The sequence below is a fragment of the Pistacia vera genome, unplaced genomic scaffold (genome assembly GCF_008641045.1).
Source record: "Pistacia vera cultivar Batoury unplaced genomic scaffold, PisVer_v2 Contig288, whole genome shotgun sequence".
Taxonomy (NCBI): domain Eukaryota; kingdom Viridiplantae; phylum Streptophyta; class Magnoliopsida; order Sapindales; family Anacardiaceae; genus Pistacia; species Pistacia vera.
This window is the reverse complement of record NW_022196099.1, coordinates 614926-637251: the sequence shown is the minus strand read 5'-3', so window position 1 is coordinate 637251 and position 22326 is coordinate 614926. Positions and strand designations below refer to the sequence as shown.

General features: G+C 33.3%; 1 protein-coding gene across 2 annotated transcripts; it reads left to right on the top strand.

Moving 5' to 3' along the window:
* The first annotated feature begins 16151 nt into the window (after positions 1-16151).
* LOC116134424 (probable ADP-ribosylation factor GTPase-activating protein AGD6) lies at positions 16152-20500 on the top strand. 2 transcript variants are annotated; one of them, XM_031420098.1, is made up of 4 exons: positions 16152-17283; positions 17384-17473; positions 19483-19975; positions 20160-20500. In XM_031420098.1, the coding sequence occupies exons 1-3, from the start codon at positions 16486-16488 to the stop codon at positions 19972-19974; spliced, it is 1380 nt and encodes a 459-aa protein (XP_031275958.1). In that variant the 5' UTR covers positions 16152-16485; the 3' UTR covers position 19975; positions 20160-20500. The 2 variants fall into 2 exon arrangements, with proteins under 2 accessions (XP_031275958.1, XP_031275957.1); XM_031420097.1 differs by having other exon boundaries at positions 16153-17283; positions 20096-20500.
* The last annotated feature ends 1826 nt before the right edge of the window (positions 20501-22326 follow it).

The window sequence follows — 22326 nt, the reverse complement described above, 5'->3', positions numbered from 1 at the left end:
AAACCTCCGAAAATGTATTATCCAAGAGCTTCAGCCCCAGATTAGTTTTGGAAGAATCCTCTCAAATACAACAAAGAAAATACATGCCTTCTATCTATGAATGGAACATAGATGGCATGTCTGATTATAACATATTATGGTCTTACAACAAATGACTATGGTCAGTAATGCCTATAAGACTAAACATAGTTCAACATACCAAGCCATAGCCCATTTATTGGTAGCTGGCTTCACTGGCTCTCTCAAATCCTGGTGGGATAGCCACCTACAAGAACAAAACCAAAGTGAAATTCTTATCGCAATCAAAATTAATGATAAGGAAACCAATTTTGGATGAAGATGGTAATGAAATTCAAGATGCTGTGAATACCTTAATTTTTGCAATAACTCTCACTTTGTAGGAGACCCCGCCACGTAAAAGACAAAAGTCAAGCTGCATAATGAACTTAAAATGCAAAACCCTTCATGATTATAGATGGTATAAAAAAACATTTTTTGTTAGGGTTATGCAAATGCCTGATAGTGACAAAGCTATTGGAAGGTTAAATTTTTGACCGGTTTACCAACATCCTAGCTGAAAAGGTTAGAGAAAAAATTAGGAAACAATGATGGTACTTTACCATACGACAATCTAACTTATGGACAATTACATAGTTTTGTCCAGAAAGTTGGAATGAAATTTGCAAAGATGAAAAACTGCCTACCAAAGGCAAAAAGAGAGAAAACAGTTAGGAAAGAATTAGGAAATTTTTGTCAACATTTGATCATCACAAAAATTCTTTTAAAGGAAAGAAAACCAAGAAAACAATAACCTGTAACGGTCAATGTGACAAAACCATGAATAATCGTCATAAAACCATGGAAAATTTAAGAACCACACATACAAACCCACATTTAGGAAAAAACCTTCAACAAAGCAAATTTTCTAAAACAGACAAACCCACAAAACAATTCACGTGCTTTAGATGCGGTAAACAGGGTCATACTGCTAGATATTGTAAAATTAGTAAAGGAATTAGAGAATTAGGCCTTAATGATGAGCTCATACATAAAATTGAAAGATCATGATACAGTCATGATTCTGATTCAAGTGAAAAAGATGTCTGACGACAACCAAATTAAGAAATTGAAACCTCCAGTGAAAATGAAATAAATGTTCTAACCAAAGACCAAGAATTCCTCTTAGAAGCCGTTAATAAAATTGATGATCCTCTTTGAGAAAAGAGTATCTAGAAAGACTAAAAAATACTTTCGAAAAAAAATGATAGGAAAATAGAAACATAAGGCTTATAGCTTTCAAAATATTATTGACAAATTCGAAAAACAAGAAAAACGGAAATTAACACTCGAAGATTTAACAAAAAAATCCAACAACTAAAAATTGAAGTTGAAGATTTAAAAGACACAACAAAACAACATTTGAAATTACTTGTGCCAAAGAAAAAGATAAATCTGAAGAATCTGAAGATGATGAAGATCATATGAAGATTATAAATATGCTAACCCAAATAACTTATCAAAAATGGCAATTAAGATAAAACTCTTAATCAATGATGAATTTATCCTAGAAACAATTGCTCTATTTGATACTGGAGCAGACTTCAATTGTATCCAAGAAGGTTAGTTCCTACAAAATACTATGAAAAAACACTAGAATCTGCTAAATCAGCCAATGGCTCAACACTTTTTATCAATTACAAATTATCAGATGTTAAAGTTTGTAATCAAAATATTTGTAAACACCTCATTTATTAGTAAAAAATTTGAGAAGAAGTATGATACTAGGAACACCCTTCATTAGTTTTAATCACACCATTTAGTGTTGATGATTCGGGGATATCACAAAAATAATGGGGGAAGTTCTTATCTTTAACTTTATACACAAACCCATCCAAAGAAACCTTAATTCCTCCAAAAATACTCAACATCAAAGAACGAAATTATCACCTTATCCTACATAACAAAAACATATATACTTCCTCCAAGAAGAAGTTAAAACTAAAAGAATCGAATCCCAACTTCAACATAATGATATCTGCACAAAGATAAAACAAATACAAAAAACTATGAAACTCAAATTGCTCTGACCTACCTAATGCCTTTTGGGATAGAAAAAAACATATGGTCAGTTGCCTTATGAAAAAGATTTTAATGAAAAGAAATACCTACAAAGTCAAACCAATACAAATGCATAAAGAATTAGATGAACATTGTAAAAAGGAAATCGATGATCTTCTACAGAAAAAATTAATTAGGAAAAGCAAGTCTCCTTGAAGTGCTCAACCTTCTAGTTTAGAAAAATGCTGAACTTGAAAGAGGAGTTCCAAGACTTATCATAAATTATAAACCTTAATACAGTTTTAAGATGGATAAGATATCCAATCCCAAACAAGAAAGATTTATTACAAAAACTATCCAATCAAGAATCTTTCCAAATTCGACATGAAATCTAGATTTTGGCAAATCCAAATTAAGCCAAGGAACACAGGATCGTTGCACACAATGAGGAGATATGCAGAGATTATTTAAACAAACTTAAAATAAAAATTTAAATTTAAATAAACATTAATTTAAATAATTTACAACTTAATAAGACAACGGCAGCAGAGCCGCACTGAATAATATTAAGAAGTGAGATTAACACTTAACTAGGTAACGGCGGCAGTGACGTCTGGACCAGATTAAGTGATGAACAAAAAATAAAGAAACAAAGAACACAAATAAAAACTTAAATAAACATTACAAATAAAAACTAATGAAACATGATGAATGATGAAGAGATTAATAAAATAACTAGAACTTGCAAAATTAAAAGAGAATAATCAAAGAACTTGAAAGATTAAACATTGAATGATATTGAAAGAAATTGAACTTACAATGAAAACTTTCCTTTTGGGAGCTTTTGGAAGTTTACATCAAAGAGAAAGAAAGAGAAAGTTTTAGAATTGGCTTGGCAAAGCTTGGTTCACATTCACGAATGCTTCTAATTATAGAAAACCTTATCTCACTATAGCATCACATGAATACTATTGAGTGATATTTTAATAATTTTTTTAAGAGCATTAAATGTCTCTTTTGCAGCGTATCTCTGACTCTTTAATATTTGCCAAATTCTCTAAAGCTGATGTCGGTTTTTCGGCCAGTCTTCTTTTAGAGAGAAACGGTAATTTCGAACTGTTTGGAATAAGTAGATGATTCCATAACAGTCATCTTCATTGCTCTGAGTGAGGTTGATGAGGCACTAGAGCTCTGGAAAGATTCTTCTCGTCTCTTCTTCTTCTGTTTCCTTTTCTTCATCTTGGAGTTGTGAAAGAATAGACTTGAGGTGTCTTTGAGTTCTTGTTTGTCTGGCTTCTGCTAAGGATATGATGCCACAGTCTTTTTCTGTAAAAATTTGGCAATTTCAGGGGTAATTGTCTGAGTTTGATGAGGTGAACTTAAGAGACAAAGTTGAATTTTTCTTTGGACACTTGGGATGCATCAAATTTATCCCACCACTGACTTTAAATTTCCAAATCAAATCAGGGAGATTGCTAATTTTTGGACAATTTCATATTCCCATTGTAAAATCCACGAGAGGTGGAACTTGCTGAGAAATGAAGGGATGGAGGGAAGTTTGAATCTGCTTCAGAAACTTTGAACTTGAGCTTGAACTATTGATCCTTCTTGGACAGTTGGGGGTAAGATTTTAGGAATTAATCCAAAATGATCCCACCATTGAAAACCAATTGGGAAATTTGAACAAAGTGTTCCCTTTGAAGTAAATCATCTAGGAGTACCGTGATGATATATTGGAGAAAGAGTGATCTGTTCCAGGCTCTTGATAGTCCCAGTAATTATATCCAGGGGGTCAAAATTTTGGAAAAATTTTCTGAATTGGTTTGGGTTGGATCCCCAATCAGAAGACTAAAAATTTTCATAATATGAAAGGTTGAATGAGTGATAAATCCCGGTTGGTTTTTATCCTCATAGTGTTTAAACTCACAAGAGTCAGAATCAACAAGAAAAAATTCATAAAATTTTTGAGTTTTCCTTAAATCTTCAGAGATAAAATGAAAGTTTTTTGAAAAAATTTGTTGAACTAATTGTTTAGGGTTTTCAAAATCATATCATTCTTCGAAAACCAAAAGATTAGTTGCAATTTCTTTTTGAATATATTTTTGTCCTGGTTTAAGGGCTTTTATGGTGTAGCCACAGGAACAAGTTCTTTGTTTTTTGAAAGAGCAATTTGAGCTGCCTTTTGCAGTGCTTAGTGAAATTTTTTCACATTGGGAAAATTTTGGGAATTTTTTGGAAGAGTTTGAAGTTCTTAAATTTCAAAATCTCATTTTTGGTAAATTGGTGTTAGCCCAATCATAGCAGGGCTGCTTCTGGACTTTGCTGAAAAGAGCTAACCCATTTTGAATTTGCTATGTATTTGTTGGGCTCTGAGAAGAGCTTGTTGAGGCTATGCCTTTTCCTTTGATTATTGGGCTTTTTCTTCAATACGAGTTCATACCATGATTTGGTGTTTGTGGGCTTTGGGGCCTAAGAGCCTTTGTGGTTTTTTAGTGATTAGAGTGTTGGTCTTTTTGGGAGGCATGATGGTATCTCCCCTGAAGGAATTCCCTGGTGAGGAAGTCAAGCAGGGAATTAGCTTCTCCTGTGATGTTTCAATGTCAAAATCAAACACACATAAAATTGCTTGCCATCGTGCAAAAATTTGTTTTGATGCAATATTTTGAACATCCTTTTGTAAAACATGTTTAGTAGTTTGACAATCAATATGAAGTAAAAATTTTTGATTGAGTAAATCACTTTGAAATTTGGAAATGCATAGGACAATGGATAAAATCTCTTTTTTGATAGTGTAGTATTTTTGTTGAGTTTCATTCCAAAATTTTGAAGTAAATTGGATAACTCGTTCTTTGTTATCTTTTACTTGTTTGAAAATACCTCCATACCCTAAATCTGAGGCAACGGTTTCAACTATTTTGAAGGCTAATGGGTCTGCTAAATGCAAACATGGTAAATGGGTGATTTGGGCTTTAATCTGTCGGATTGTATTAGTGTGTTGGTTTGCCACGGTGTTGGATTCTTCTTCAACCTTCCATATAAAGGTTTGCAAATTTGACTAAGTTTAGGATAAAAGTCCATTACATAATTAAGACTTCCTAAGAATCTTTGTAACTGAGTTTTATCTGTGATGACATCAGGGAATTTTTTACCAAATTCAATGGATCTTTGAATAGGTATAATTGTACCATTGTAGATTATTTGTCCTAAAAATTGGAGCCTTGTTTGGAAAAGGTTTATTTTTGTTTTTGAAACAACTAAACCATTTGTTTTGACAATATGAATAAATGTCTTTAAATGTTTAAAGTGTTGATCGATGCTAGATGAAAATATAAGAATATCATCGATATAGACAATAAGGAATTGAGAGTATGGATTGAAATTTTATTCATTATTCTTTGAAATTCTGATGGGGTATTTTTTAACCCCAATGGTATTATATTTCATTCATATTGATCAAATGGTACAACAAATGCGGTTTTATACCTATATATATATTTTAAAAAAGGTTGACTGCAGCTATGCCGAGTCAGCTTAACTCTGGATAGTAGTTAGAGCTGTGGCCCATAGTGATAGTAGTGCAATTTATTTGGTTTTGAGGGTTATTTTTTTGGTACTAAATTGAAGAGCAGAGTTGTGCTGTGCTATTTATTTATTTATTCATTCAATTTTAGCAGGTAAGCATATTTATTTAACGCATCCAATTTTCTGCGTTGTTTATGTCTCAATTAAAAGGTAAATAAATATACTACATACCTTCTTTATAATTTGATGAAAAGACAGTTTAGACCCTAGACCTTTCTCAAATATAACTCCTCTTGGCTGTTAACTCACCTTGAGTAAGGGCATTATTGTAATTTGAGGTGGACAAGCACAGTGAGCCGAGATAGAGACAGAAAGAGTCAGAGAACGGGAGTAAAACTGTAAAAGGACAGACATGAGAGAAACTCAGGTTAAGGAAAGAAATTTCGAGTTTGCTTTCCGTTTTTATAAAGCCTATGTATATTGTATAACTCATTTCTTCATAGTCATCATTTAATATAATTTTTTTATTTATTTTAATTTTCACAATAGTTTCACATTATTGTTACCAGTGTATTTCATTTTTTGAGATTATATTATTATTACCAACATTTTATTTTTTTAATTATTAATGCCTTATTATTTTATGGATAAATGAATTAAAAGTGTTAAAAAACATAGACCCTCTTCAAATAGGATATAATAACAAAAATTCTCCCGAGGTATATAAACAACAAAAATTCTCCTACCGCTAATGAATAATTAACGTACTTTTAACATTTATAATATTATGAGTTAGTAAATATTATTAAATTACTTTTATACCATTTATTATAACGCTTAAAACTTCAAGACGGGGATTTCTATTGTTGTCTTACCTTACGGGGGGTTAATTCATTAACTCTTCCAAAATTAGTAAATGGTCAAAATGGTAACTATATATTTCTCTTTAATCTTTGCTCAGAGGCAAAGTAGCGAAGAAAGATTTTGCTTGTTAACAGTCAAGAGACTGGAAGTTATATTTCTAGGACATGTAGGATCTAAAGGATTTTCACTAAACTTCAGGGGAGGTAAGGTAATTTGAAATTAATAGGACCTTAAAACGGTTAAATATAAAATTAAAATCTCATTATTCTAGACACTGAAACCATATAGATAAGGATACTATGAAGGGATATTTGTCGTTTTATTTTTATTTTTGTAATTTTGTTAGGTATTGGCCATCCTTTTCTTCTTAAAGGATTTCTGGCTCAATCTTTTTTTAATTTTTGTGACTCTTAAAAAGTTACCTAGAAGAATGTGGATTTCCTAAAATTGATTCATTATTTCTGTTGTGCCCCGGGAAATAAAGGGCTGACGTGGGAAGAGTCACGTGAAGGGCGACCTGCTCCCGTCAGAGCAGCACGCACACGTCAGACCTGCCAAGTGATGTGGAGCCCACACGCGTCCAATCTCCTGCCACAAGTCGTGCGATGTCAGCTTGGAAAAAGGGAAATGGGACATAAAGCCGGATTATATACTGACAATCACACCAAACCACGGATTTAGCAATGATTATACGCTTCAATTCAGTATAAAATAGGGAAGACCCCTTCATTAAGGGGATTCGGCCATTTTACATACAAAAGAACAAACGGAAATCTCTCTCTTGTAAACTTTGCGTTGACTTTTTCGTCTGATGTAAGTCAGCTCGCGACCGCGACCTGACACCCACCAACATCAATACAAATCAGTGGACGTAGGACTTGCTATCTTAGCGTCCGAACCACTTAAAAACTCCCTCTACAGCTATTTTACTTTTCGGATATTCTATTTTCACGTGCATCAAACAGTCACTTGATATTATACANCTTTTTTTTTTTTTGCTTATAAGCACTCTGCTTATAAGCTAGTTTGACCAAGTATATTACCATATTATCCTTGTTTAATTTTAAAATTCCATAGTATACTCTTGTTTTTATATTTGAAATAGGTCATATTACTATCTGCTTGTATTCTGTGAAGCAAAAATCTCCTTTCACAAAGGGTTTAGGGTTCACTGCTCTCTCTTCATCGAGGTAAATATATATTTTTTTTTTAAATTCGAGATTTTGTTCTTGTAATTTTTTAGTTTAATGGTGGAATTTAGGGTTTAGAGCTTTTTGTTTAATTTAATATATTCATGTCTCTATTCCCTTGTGTGATTTTTGCAGTGATTTGATATGACCTATTTGCTTGATTTTGAGTTGCACGTTGAACTCTATGGGTTTCATTAGCTTTAAGCTTTTAACAGTATTCTCAATCAGCTTAGATATTTTGTCAATAGGAGGTCGTCGAAGAAATTCTATCACGGAATACATAAAATAAGAAGAAAAAGAGTATTAATATAATTTATTTGGTATAAAGAATCTAAAAACTTGGGATATTACTCATTTATTTTGATAATATTATAGTAAAAAATTAAGTTGATATAGTTTATTATTTGATAAAATAATATAGAACCCTTTTTAGTCATTTTATAATAAAATGTACTTATAAGCTATATTTTACCAAACACGTCAACTACGTATTAGTCACTTATAAGTATTTTAACCAAACACGTAATTGCTTAAAATTTTAAATGCTTATAAGCTAAAATTAGCTTATAAGCACTTGTTGCTTACAAGCAATTTTTTATAAGCTTAGACAAACACCCCCTTAATAAGAGAGATAATTAATAAATAAAATGTATAGAAACTTGTAATTTATTAATTAAAAATTAAGATAGAGAATGAAATTTGACTTTCTAGATGTAGAAAGTCAAACTCTCTCTTTAATTTATATTTAAAGAATAAAGAGTCTATTGAACTCTCGTTTTTATGAATAAACTTTTTATAATAAATAATAAGAGTCATATAAAGAGTCATTTGGAGATACTCTTACAATACAATCTCACAATCTCAATGTGACAACTCGTAATTTGTCAGTTTATAATAGACTTCACTTACCCAACAATAGATCCCATTTACCCAATTAAGAACAGATCAATTGTGAGCTCAAAATTGATCAAAATTGATTGCCGCAATTTTCTTCTTAACCCACTTCTCATTTTTGGTATGCCCATCTTCGTACGAAATAAAGTGGGTAAGGATAGGTGGTGCTAGGTTTGGTCCAAACCATTAATTCATCTCAAATCTGTTTGATATAACTAGGATAATTGATCTAATTAGAATTAAAAAGCCTATAAATATTTGTTACGTTTAGAAAAATAGATATGCAATAATTATAATAATAATAATAAAAGATAGAGAAAGAGAACACCAACTTAAACCAAAACAACTTATTATGGATTCACATGTTTTCCATTACAATGCTACATTGACAACATTAAAGTCTACCTATTATTATATCAATAATTGAGAATAAGAGTACTTCTCCCGTGACTTTTCAACGCGGAAATGTTATTTTAATAAATATATAAATTTCTAAACATAATAGCATAGTGAAATTACTACATTTGATTTTTTTTTTAAAAAATACATGTATCTTAAATGGACCGTTTAGATGTCATTGTAAAGTTTCTTTATCATTTCAATCTGTTATCATTCAAAAAATAAAAGAGAAATAATAATTTAAATCGAGAGAAATACCTATATACAATATTTTGACCGCATCAAACGAAGACAAGTATGACTAATTTCAAAATTATCTCTAACATTGATGGTTATAGATGAATGATATAATTAGAAAAAAGGAAATCAAACAAATATGTGTAACATATGCTATTTTATTTTTGAATAGTCCACTGTGTTAATTTCCTCATAATTAGGATATTGGAGTGGAAATCGATAAACACAGAATTTATTAAGGTGATCCAGAATCAAACGTAGGAAGTGGGTTTTGTTTTCGGGTAGGGGAGGATGGCATTGAGTTTGATGGGTGTTGAATATCTGCCATACAAATATGCCCATGCACTAATCGTCTAATCCTTCTTGGGTGGCCATCGCATTTGTTGGTTTCTTATTAGGTCCCAAAAATTTACCATTATGATGACTAGCATTATGCCACTCTGCAACATATATCTATTCATTAATTACAGCAAGTTGGAAGTGGGGTTGGAATCGCACTCCTTTGTCTATTGTTTGTTTTTTTAATTAAACTAGTTTATTTTATCTCAATCAATCATACGCCATAAGTTAATAACCTACTTTTTTTTTTTATTATTTAATTGTCAGCACTTCATCCACCTGTTAACAGCGTACGGGGTATACTAGCAATTGAAATGATAATTTGCTTCAAATCGTACAAAAAAATTAACCATAATTTTTTGTCTCATCCTCATTTAACCCTCGTTGCTTCGTCTTAATTCTTTGTTGAGTACACAATCTCATGCATCCTAGACCACAACAACTATTATACTACATCAGAATACCCTAGACCGATTTTGTTCTCCGTCAATCGTTAAATCAGAAAATCTATTATGGGTATAAGCAAAAAATAATTTTAGGTAAAATTGATATTTTAAAATTTTTTAGATGAAAAATGATCAATAAGACAAACCTTGGGTGAGAATAGCATCTACTGTACATAAATGTTTATTCTTTTTCATTTTATATTTACAAACTATATTTTATCTTCTTAAATTTGTATAGTTACTGAAGGGTTAGATGATGGATGTGAGGCGTAAATTTTTGTTTTGTTAAATTTTATGGTGTAAACGACATGTTACCACTCGGTTTAGTGAAATTCTATATTCCCATCCTAGGTTTCATAAATTCTATATATCTCACCTTTCCTTTCTTTTAAAAGTTAAAAGATTGTATAGTTTTTTATTAGTTTTAATTTTTCCTTTAAATCATCCGATAAATAATTATAAAACATAAAAACCATAACTCATTTTTTCTCTTTCTTCGACCATTCCTCCTGTCTTTCATTTTCTCCCTCTGCCCTTCTCCTGCAACTTTACTGTCCCCCCTTCTCTTTACTTCGGCTCTTTCTTCTCATCCCTTTCTTTTTACTCTTTTCTTCTTTACTTCTTCCTTAATTCTTCTTCTCTTTCTTCTTCACTTTTCCTCCTCTTGTCCTAGCTTTTTTCTTGTTCTCATTCTTTTTCCCTTTCTTCTCACTTCCTCTATTTCCTTCTTTCTCCTCTCCCTCTTTCCTCCTCCCCTTCTAGTTTCTTTACTTGATGGCCAAAGGAGCCTTGGCCGACACAAGCTGGCCGAGCGTTGGCTAAATCGCCGGCCGGATTAGATCCACAATTTAATCGGGTTTTTTAAGTTTAATGCTTCCTACCAAGTTTCTTTCTCTTTCCAGAAAAAGAAGCTTTTGGATGGGAGATGTGAAAGTAAAGAAATTCAAAGCTTAAGTGAAATAAATTTTTAAAGTTTCATAAATCAACCTTATTTTTTTTTTTTCTGTGTTAGCACTGAATCCATGGTGCTTTCCTATTAATTAAAAAATTTTAATCATCTCCTTGAATATGCTTATTTGGACAAACTTTGGAGATAACAGACGAAAATGAGAAAGTTGCGAGCAGTTTGTTGATTTTATAATAGTTTTAGGTTATGCTTGGTTGTGATATTTTTGGTAACAATGGTGGAGGTTGTGAGAAGTTTGGTTGTGATAATTTTTTATGAAAGTGGAGGCTGTGAGAAGTTTGGTTGTGATGATTTTTAGTAAATGGTGGAGTTTGCAATCAAAATCAACTATATATTTTTTTTCATTTCAGCCGGAATCGCACCCGGTCGGATGCTACCTGCCGATGAGGAGATGAAGAAGATGAAGATGGGAGGAGGGAGATGAGATGAAATGGGGAGGGGAGATGAAGAAGAAGAAGATGGAGGGTAGTTTGGTAATAGCGAACAGGAGAAGAAAAAGAAATGGGAGGATAGTTTGGTAATAGCACACTTTATATCTATGTTAGAATACAACCGTTACTAACGCTGCCCAATGCCAGTTAAGAGTGAAAATGGAATTTCGCTAAACCTTGGAACATGTCGTTTACTCAATTTTATGAAATCCTTGGTTAAGCCAACTGTTTGGTTTTGTTTTTTTTTTTGGGGGGGGGGGGGGGGGGGGGGGGGGGGGTGGGGGGGGGGGGTTTTGGGTGGGGGTGGGGGCGGGGGGAGATGGCTTCACAAACAACTTCAAAAAAGTTGATCTTGATATAGGCTCATTATTAAACCCATGTGTTTGAATTTGGATAGGCCTAAACCTTATACACCGTTAAATTATTCCCACAGGAGGAGGTAGCTACATCTACAAAATTGTTCTCAAAATCAAAATTTCAACTACATTCACAATGCAACTTTGAAATTCTTTTTTGTTTATTATATTTTATCAATAAAAACATAATTCAATGACTTAATACTTATTTAAATTTAAAAATACAAAAAATTATGAAAATTGACGAACAAATCAGTATAATGTTTTAATAATGTCTGCATTTAGTAAAAGTGGGTGGTAGTCAGTAGAATACTCTTTTGCTTTGGGTCTGAATGAATAATCCATCATCATCATCATATATATATATATCCTCATTTTTATTTTTATTTTATCTTAGCCTTCATATTCTATCTTAGATATCGCTATATAAGTAAAATTATTAAAAATGGTTCTTAATCTTATGCATATTCAAAAACAAATTTTTTTAAGATTTTATATACGGATTTATTATTTACTCAAGATCTTAAATCTTTTAATATTTCCTATATTTACAAAGTTATCAAAACTAACAAAAACATCTTGTTTGATTTAATTAATTATATTTTATGATCAATTTTTTCATTTAAATGATTAATTGTAATAGATTTCCAAAATGTAAAACTTAGAAAATAAAATAAAGAAAGCAACTAATAGAGAACCCTCCAAAAAAAGATCAAATTGTATGTGTTTTTTCAGGTATAGAAGGATAGAGATATGAAAAATTTTCTGTTGAGAAACAATAAGTAATTTTGATAATTATCATCAATTTTATTTACTTAAAAATTATGTATTCTAATTGACTTACTTCTTTCTAATGTTTTTTCACTTTTTTGTAATTGTAAATATAAAACTTTGAAATAAATATATGTATAAGGAAGAAGAATAATTTATTTTTTTATGATAATTATATTCTTACTTAAAATAGAAGGTGGGGCCTTTTAAATTTAGTACCACTTATTATTATAATTTTTTTATTTTCATAAAATAAACTATTAATGAATGTTAATAATAAGGTACACTGAAGCAGTGAAGCTAGGTTAAAAAATAGTAATGGGTGTGTTTGGTTTATTATTTTGGATAAGATTTTAGGCATAGTATTGGATAGTTGGATAGGGTTATGATTACGGGAATAGGATTTGTAGGATATGTGTTTGGTAGAGTATTTTGACCTTGATATTTGTGTTGAATATTTTATTAATATATTTTTTTTATAAATGATTTATTAATATAATATTTTGTTGCATTTTGTTAAAATAATGTATTATTATGTATATATAACTTATCAAATTACATTTTAATAATACTAAATATTTTATTGGTAATTTTGTCATCCTTATATATTAAAAACAAAAACTCATATTAATTTCAAGTACTAATCCAACTGTTTAAAAACACTACATTAATACATATATGACAAAAGTACTAATTATCAACCCTTACAATCATTATTACACGTATACTTCATTAACAACAACAACATGATCCACTGTACCACCCACAGTGCATTCGTTATGTTATCCCGTATAATCTTCATGTTGTCCGGTTGACTCGATCCTTCTTCATTTCGACCATATTCTACCCCATTTTGACTTTACTTGCTCATTACTCGTACTATTATTGGTTTGTTCGAAGATAAGGTCGTCTATATTGTACATTATAATAAAATTATAAAGTACACAACATGCCATAACAATCTTCCCTTGTTTGTCCAACGGTAATTGTTTATTCCATTTAGAATACGGAACCGTCTTTTCAAAATACCGAAGGTTCTCTCGATAACATTGTGGAGTGAAGCATGTCTGTAGTTAAATTACTCTTGTGGCCTACTTCGGTTACGGCGGTTACATGCGTGTGCCAAATGGCAAATAAAAGCAAAACCCATTCCAAATACCAAATAAAACAAAACAAAAACCCATTCAACAATCCATTAACGCAAAAAGCATTCTCTGTATCCATTAACGCAAAAAGCATTCTCTTCTACACAGATCAAACAAAAAGCATTCTCTGTATCCATTAACGCAAAAAGCATTCTCTTCTACACAGATCAAACAAAGAGCATTCTCTGTATCCATTAACGCAAAAAGCATTCTCTTTTACACATATCAAACAAAAACTCATTCACACCATTAACGCAAAAGAGCATCATCTTCTACACAGATCAAACAAAAACCCATTCACACCATTAACGCAAAACATCATCCCCTTCTACACAAATCAAACAAAAACCCATTCACAATCAATTCCTGTCAAACAAATAAAAAACGTAAAACAACATCTGAGGTGGGTTTGATCCAGATGGAGGTGTGGGTTTGCGAAGGATCGGGTCATGGTGGGTTTGTTTTGGATAGATCGGGTCACGGTGGGTTCGTTTTGGATAGATCGGGTCACGGTAGGTTTGTGTGTGACAGATCAGGTCACGGTGGGTTTGTGTATGACAGATCTGTCACGGTGGGTTTTTTTGTGACAAATCGGGTCACGGTGGGTTTGTGTGTGACAGATCTGTCACGGTGGTTTTGTTTGTGACAGATCTATTTCTGGGTTCACGGTTGGGGATCTGAAATGGGTTCGCGGTGGGTTTGTGATGGAGGCATTTGCGGGTTCACGGTGGTGGGTTGACGGTGGGTTCACGTTGGGTTAGGATGTGGGTTTGTGACAGAGGGACTTGCAGGTTCACGGTGAGAAGTGAAGCACTGAAGCTGCCACTGGATACTAGAAAGTGAAATGGTGGTAATGCAAACTGGGAAGTGAAGCACTGAACCTGGTAATGGATTATCAGAAACTGAAATGGTGGTGATGGATACTGAGAAAGTGAAGCACTGAAAACAGTAATGCAAACTGAGAAGTGAAGCACTAAAAACAGTAATGCAAACTGAGAAGTGAAGCACGAAGTTGGTAGTGTACTGAGAATGAGAAAGTGAAATGGTGAAGCAGTGAAGAAAAGTGAAAAAGCAAACTGTAACAGTAAAAAAAAATTTGTCAGGATAGCTGTCAGGATTGAATTATTAGGACAGGGTTATGTAAATAATAAAACAAACGCTATCTGAAGAATCGGGTCCAAAATATGAATAAAAATAACAAGCCAAACATAGCCAATATTTTTGTTATGGGCGGATCCAGGATTTTTGTTGAGGGGGGCCTCGACGGCTTTGATTAGACTTAGCCTAAGTTAAAGTCAACCAAAACTTAAGTCAAGTCAATGTTACATTGACTTTTAATATAAATTTATAAAAAAAAAGAGGGAATTTCCTTGATATAAATATAGTTAGTAACTCAAATTTCATTAATAATTTTGACCTGTTGAACAGTGACGTTTGAAATGTAAGAAAGTAGTGGGTGAAAAGGTGAATAATAACGTCCTTTAATATATATTTAAAGTTTTAATTTGGGAAAACAAGTTCATTCTTAGATACAAAACATAAAATAAACTTATAAGATCCATGTCTTTCTCTCTCAAATTAGAATAAAAAACCTTAAAAAAAAAAAAAAAAAAAAGCATGGTTCAATCCTAAAATAAACTAAATTGAAATAAGCAATATACATACCTAAAATCGATAAAGGAGAAAATAAAGTTAAGTATGACACCTTGAATAGTGAAAACTTCAATAATTTTAATTTTCAAAAATTTTAAAAGTGAATAACATGAGAAAAAGAATGAGAGAGTAAATAATTTTGGGGATAAACTCATAAAAAGTAGGTGGAGTCGTTGAGAAAAAGAGTAGAAACAGTTTTAAATTGTTAATATGATATGGACTTGAAATATATATTAATAATAAGTTTTTTGTGGACCTAGGTATATGTATTTTAATTTTCATTTTTAAAAAATCTGAAAGTGAATCTAGATATATATATTAATACTATAATAATTTTTTGTGGGTTAATATATTAGTAATTTTATTTTAAAATCTGAGGCCTAAAAGGGGCTGGATCCCCTCCCTTATGGACAGAAGATACTAAGATAATTACCATATAAGAGTTTTCAATATTTTTATTTACTTCACTTAATCAGTATATGGTAAGTCATGTTTTTGATTATTTAAAAATAAATTATAAATTTAGTTAATTTTTTTTTTTTTTGGTAAATTACATCAATTTATTAATTAGATGAATTTGTTAACATACAAATCCGTTGTGAAAATATATTTTTGATTTCAAAATCAAATAATATTAGTTAAAAGCGATCATCTGAGGAAGTTAAATTAGATAACTATTTTTAATCAATTTCACACAAAAAATAAAAAAACCTCATTTACGTGGACAATTGACTCAGAAATTACCAAGCATAAAACGAAATTGGTTCGGGATGTTGTTTGGCACGTGCCACACCATTAGCAATCTAATATTGTCAATTGTCAAAATGGGAAGGGAAAACAACAGCCCATACCGACACCGTTTTTGCCTTTTTAACTACACCACACCACCCACCAGAGCCACCACCATTCAGCACTCAGCATTCATCGAATTTCCACCTCTAGAGTCTAGACTATATTTGTTACGAAACGGTGTCGGTGTCCCCATTTTATAAATTCATTATTCATCCCCACATTCTTCTCTGCAAAAATAAAACAAAAAATCCCCTAATTTTCCCTCTCTTTTTTCCGTTTTTTCCTTTTCCTTTTATTTTATTTTTTGTATTTTTATTTGTTTTCTTCTTTTAATTTCTTTTCCCGATCTCTGACGTTGTAAGTTTTCCGTCAATCCGATTTTCGCATAATCCGATTCAGATCGATCGGATCGGACCCTAAAATGGCGGCATCGAGACGATTGCGAGACCTTCAATCGCAGCCAGGCAACAAGATCTGCGTGGATTGCTCCCAAAAGAATCCGCAATGGGCGTCGGTTTCGTACGGCGTGTTCATGTGCTTAGAGTGCTCCGGCAAGCACCGTGGCTTAGGTGTCCACATCTCCTTCGTCCGATCCGTTACTATGGACTCGTGGTCCGAGATCCAGATCAAGAAGATGGAATCTGGAGGCAACGAACGGCTCAACGCGTTTCTCGCACAGTACGGGATCCCTAAAGAAACCGATATTGTAACTAAGTACAATACCAATGCGGCTAGCATTTATCGTGACAAAATTCAAGCTCTAGCTGAGGGGCGCTCATGGCGGGACCCACCCGTGGTCAAGGAGACCCTCAAAGGTGGAAGTAAGAAACCTCCGCTGGCGCAAAGCGCCGGTGGTGGTGGTAGTAATGGTAGTTTTGGCAATAATGGAGGGTGGGATAATTGGGACAACGATGATTTTAAATCTTCGACTGATATGAGGAGAAACCAATCCGTTTCGGATTTTAGAGGTGGAAATGGAGGAACGGGTGGCGTGCCCGTGAGGTCCAAATCAACTCAAGATATTTACACACGTGCGCAGTTGGAGGCGTCTGCAGCTAACAAGGAAGGCTTTTTCTCGCGAAAATTGGCCGAGAATGAGTCCCGACCCGAGGGGATTCCGCCTTCGCAAGGAGGGAAGTATGTCGGGTTCGGATCCAGCCCGGCGCCTCCACAGAGGAATAACAATTCACAGGGGGATGTTCTCTCTACTTTTTCTCAGGTGATTTGATTGGGATTAGTGATATTTATCACGTAGTTTTATTTTTGGTTTGACTTAAATTGATTGGTTGTTTCTTTGTGTTTGTATTTGGGATTGACAGGGGTTTGGTAGGTTATCTTTGGTCGCAGCCTCTGCTGCCCAGTCGGCTGCTAATGTTGTTCAGGCAGGAACGAAGGAGCTTAGTTCGAAGGTAATTTGGATATTGATTTTGAATGTTAAAAAATTTGGTGTAGCTATTCCTGATTTCCTGAAACCTGTGATATTATCTCTTTGGTATTGTCTTTGTTTTGATTGTTGTGTCGAAAATTATGATGTGCATTTCTTGTTATATCATGCACATGGGCAAATAAATAGGTTGATGAACTTTGCATTGTATATCTTTTGGTGCCCTAATGCAATGACAGGTTGTTGAACTCTGTAGTTATTAATATTCTTATTGTAGGAGGAATTTTTATAATATTATTATGCTGTTTGCGTAGTGCAGATATAATGATCTGACAATATTACTGCCTTTCTGAATAATTTTTGTTGACAGCCTAGTGATGATTTCAATATAAGCTGACAACCTTCTGGTACTCTCCCGTAAAATAGTCTTTAGAAAGTTGGAATTTTGATTTTGGTTTATTTGCATAGAATCTATGGTTTTAAATTACATTATTGAAAAAAAAAGCCAGTTGACCGTTGGCTGGGGCCAGGGAGAACCCCGGTTGTATTGAGAAAATAAGCTGTCATTATTGTAACTGAAGCTTAGTTTTCTCACACCATGGTAGCTCATTGTACAAATTTGTATCTAGTGGTGTGTGGCTTACATGGCAGCACAACTTTCCATTTCTCCCTCATTGTCTCAAGTTCAGATTTGATAGATTTTACTTGTGATAAACTTTGGTTTTCTGTGCGTAGTTTATTCCCTATGATCTAGATCTATGTGTGTTTTAGAACTTTTGTCTTGTGTAATTAAAGTCAGACATTAGCTGTAGCCTCCATTATATTGTATATCTTAGTGTTGGAGTGTCATCAGTATTCATTATAGGGGTCATTTGAGCACATAATAGACATTAATGAAAAGGGAAGGGGATTTCAATCTTACTATGACTATGAAATGGCGGTGTGAATTTTTGAGCGCTCTTTCTCTTCTGTTCATGTAGGGAACTTTCAGAGTTATTGTGAACTTAAAATTTCAGCTTTTATGATACACCAGCTGCAAAGGAGTATATCTGTGGTAGAAATTCACTTTTGGGGCTGTTATATTTTTGTGAACGATACAGTCATGCTTTTTTAAGATATGACTTATGCAATTGCTGTTAATAGTTTACAACCTTCATCTTTTAGGAATTATTTAAGTTTCTAGTTGTTCTGTCTTAAATAATTTTTTTATTAGTTTGTGAAAGCTTCCCTCACATGCGGTAGACCTTATATCTTTATGGTTATTTGTACTTTTAGTTTCTTTCCTTTTTTTTTTTTTTTTTTTTTTGATAGGAAACATAGAACTTAATAGAAACAAGTGTTAGTCCTTCCCTGTAGAGCTTAGCTTTTCAAATCATGGAGGCTGGAAGGAATTGATGATAAGAAAGATCATCAATAAGCTAATTGAAGAAAGATTTACTGGAAAATCCACCAAAGACTCAAGCTTCCACATTCTTAAAATCTTTCAATCTATTTAGAGAAACATTTTCAAGAATTCAAGATAATTCATCTGTCTACCAAATATGAAAATTTCTGTAAAATTTAAAATTCCAATCTGAAACCATATAATATAGAGAATCAACCACTTTATTTTCAATAGATACAAAATGTGTACTGAACTATCTATAGAGACATAGAAACATTTTGCATACAAGAAGTTCTCCACCCAACCATCCTCTGAAAACCTTCTTACTACCGTACTAGAATTCCAACAGGTCACTTTAGAAGAACCCAGGTAGTTCGAGGGCCAACATGCAACAGTACACTAATTTTTTTTTGCCTAAAACTTCACTTTATTCTCTTGAGAATTAATACCTAGAAGACCTACAATTGATTGCATTATTGGACATAATCTTTCCTGTCTATGTTGCTTAATTTTCTGCACTTCATTAACAGCATATTTGTACTGTTGTAGCTATAGCTATCATTTAAACGTGCTATCTGTGTGCTAGTTTTTTGTAAGAATTGCTTCACTTGAAATCAGATAAGGTGTTCGAATTAAAATATTTGTTGTAGGTGAAGGACGGTGGCTATGATCACAAAGTCAATGAAACTGTCACTGTTGTCACTGCAAAGACAACCGAGATTGGACAGAGGACATGGGGAATTATGAAGGGGGTCATGGCAATGGCTTCGCAGAAGGTTGAGGAGTACACTAAAGATGGCATGAATTGGAATAATGATAACTGGCAACGAAATGAAAGTGACAAAAATGGATTTTATCAGGAGTTTAACAGGGATAACAAAGGATGGAATTCTCCTGCTGGAGGAGGGCAGTCCTCATCTGGTGGGCACCAGAATTCTTATAGCTCAAGTTCTTGGGATGATTGGGACCAAAAAGACAGCAAGAAGGAAGATGTGGCTAAGAATAACAATGATGGTTGGGCTGGCTGGGATGATGCAAAAGATGATGGATATGATAATTTCTATCAAAGTGCATCTGATAAGAAAGCTGTGGGTCACAATGGGAAATCAGATGGTACATGGACAGGAGGAGGCTTTCTCTAGGGTTAGTGTGATTTGTTTTTTGTTTCTTTTAAATGATCCTGAGATGCCTGTTTTGCATATTGGCCTTATCATGATCATCTGTCTGACATAGTGTTAATAAATTTTATGATTGGTCTGCCAGGTCAAATCATTTTGGCAAAGCCCTTTATGCAGAATTGGTAATTAGTTATGAAAATTGCTGGCAGGCGAGCTAGGATGATGTGAAAGATGGTGTTTATGACAATTTCTTCCAGGTACAGCTGAATGTTTTCAGTAACAAAATGGATCTAAAATGGATGTGGGGATGCTTTTGGTAAGTTTAGTATATTTTTATAGCTACTCTTTTCTTTTCTCTATTCTCTTGTTTCAGAATTTACATGAAGTTCTGTTTTGGAAGTAGTTCATATATGTACAACTATGATCGTGGGTTTGATTGCCCCATATCAAAAGAGGACCGCTGTTTGTGAGTGTAACATTATTTGTGACTTTGAAAATTCAAAGTTGTTTTGGATCTGTAATGGCTAGTGAATTATTTTTCATTCATGTTTGTTCCGTGCTTAACATTGATTTTCCCACAATAATCTCATTCTTTTGGGTCAGATTTTTGATCCGATCATTGTATTATGTTGCTTGTAAAATTACATTTTTAGCGATTAATGATGTACTTATGGAGTTGAGACTAATTTCCGGACTGATTGCCAGTGGAGTTTAGTGTATGTCCACTGTGTCAGTTCTGGTGACTTCAATCCCAGAAATGGCCATGCTCGTTTCATAATGATTCCGAGCATCATTAAAGATCCTTGTACCATAAAAACCTTAATTCCAAAAGATTTGTCAAATTTCCATTTGGCGTTGGATGCTTGATACATTTATTAACAAAATAGAGGATATTGCTACCAATGTTTTAAAAACTGACTTGGGGCAAAACTTGGAAATTTGGTTGGGTCCTTGGTCGGCTGGTCGAACCAATTCAAACTGGTCGGGTCAATCGTGATGTTATTATGCTGATATCAGCATGATGACATTAACAAAAAAAAAAAAAAAAAAAGACTTGGGGCAAAACTTGGAAATTTGGTTGGGTCCTTGGTCGGCTGGTCGAACCAATTCAAACTGGTCGGGTCAATCGTGATGTTATTATGCTGATATCAGCATGATGACATTAACAAAAAAAAAAAAAAAAAAAATCCAAGATCCAGATTAAAATTTCCTGAAAGAAATTCTTTAACAAAGCATCATCAAACATCAATATAATCACTGTTACAACTGATTTATGGTTCAAAATAACAAAATTCATAAGGAAATCACATAGTAATTAATAATTTAATACAAATTTTAGCAAAAAAATGGTCTTCTTCACCCAATGATCTTTAATCCATCCTCAATCAAACTCTGGGCTCGACGTCGATGGAAAGAAAAATAGGGAAAAACCGGTTGAAAAATCGGTTTTAGCAAATAAAAGGGAGGGTTTAATGTTTGACCCGATTCTACAGTATCATCGGTCCAACCCTGGGTGAAACTATCTCTCCGTTTTTTATGCTTGCCTGGCCTGGCTCAAAAGCCAGATTGCGGTGGAACTGGTTCAACCGGCCAGGTCGAATTGGGTTTTCAAACCATAATTGCTATGCTCCAAGAAATGAACTTCTTGGTTCCCCGCAATCATACTCAACTCTAAAACTCACTCATAGGATTATCCTTGCATGAATGGTCTTGTCCGAAATCATTTTGGAGACATTAGTTTGATTTCCGTCAGCCTTTTGTTGTTGTTGGATCATGCGTACCGATGATAAAATGCAATAGTCTGATGAAGCCAAAATTTTTCCAATCGGTCCTAGCTCCACGTTCTCGACCTCATTGTCGACAAGTTTTGCCTCCATATTTGGTGGGAACCTACCTTTCCCTACTAAAACAAGTTCATAATCCCTACTTTCATCAACTTCTCTTGGTACACCACTGACTCCTGTCAAACATAGGTATTTTGGAATTATTTTTTCGGTATATTTCGTTTAGTAAATATATATAGCTTACATACAACTATTCTAGGATCTTAACTAATCTTGGCTATGATTGAGGTTGATTCACAATTATGAGTGTTGATGCGTGATTTTGACACTAGCTAATTGCACGTATGAAATGTTGAGCTGACTCAGAGAACACATGCGAATGGGGGTATAAGAATGGATAAATGATGGAGAACGATGTTTAAAGTGGTTCGGATGCTTAAACAAGCGACTCTTACGTCCACTAATATTGTATTAATATACTGAGGTCAGGTCGCGTTCAGCGAGCTGACTTACAAGTGATTATAAAGAGAAAATAAGTATGCTATTACAGAGATAAATTAGCTAATCCCACAAACTGGAGAGGAGCCCTCTA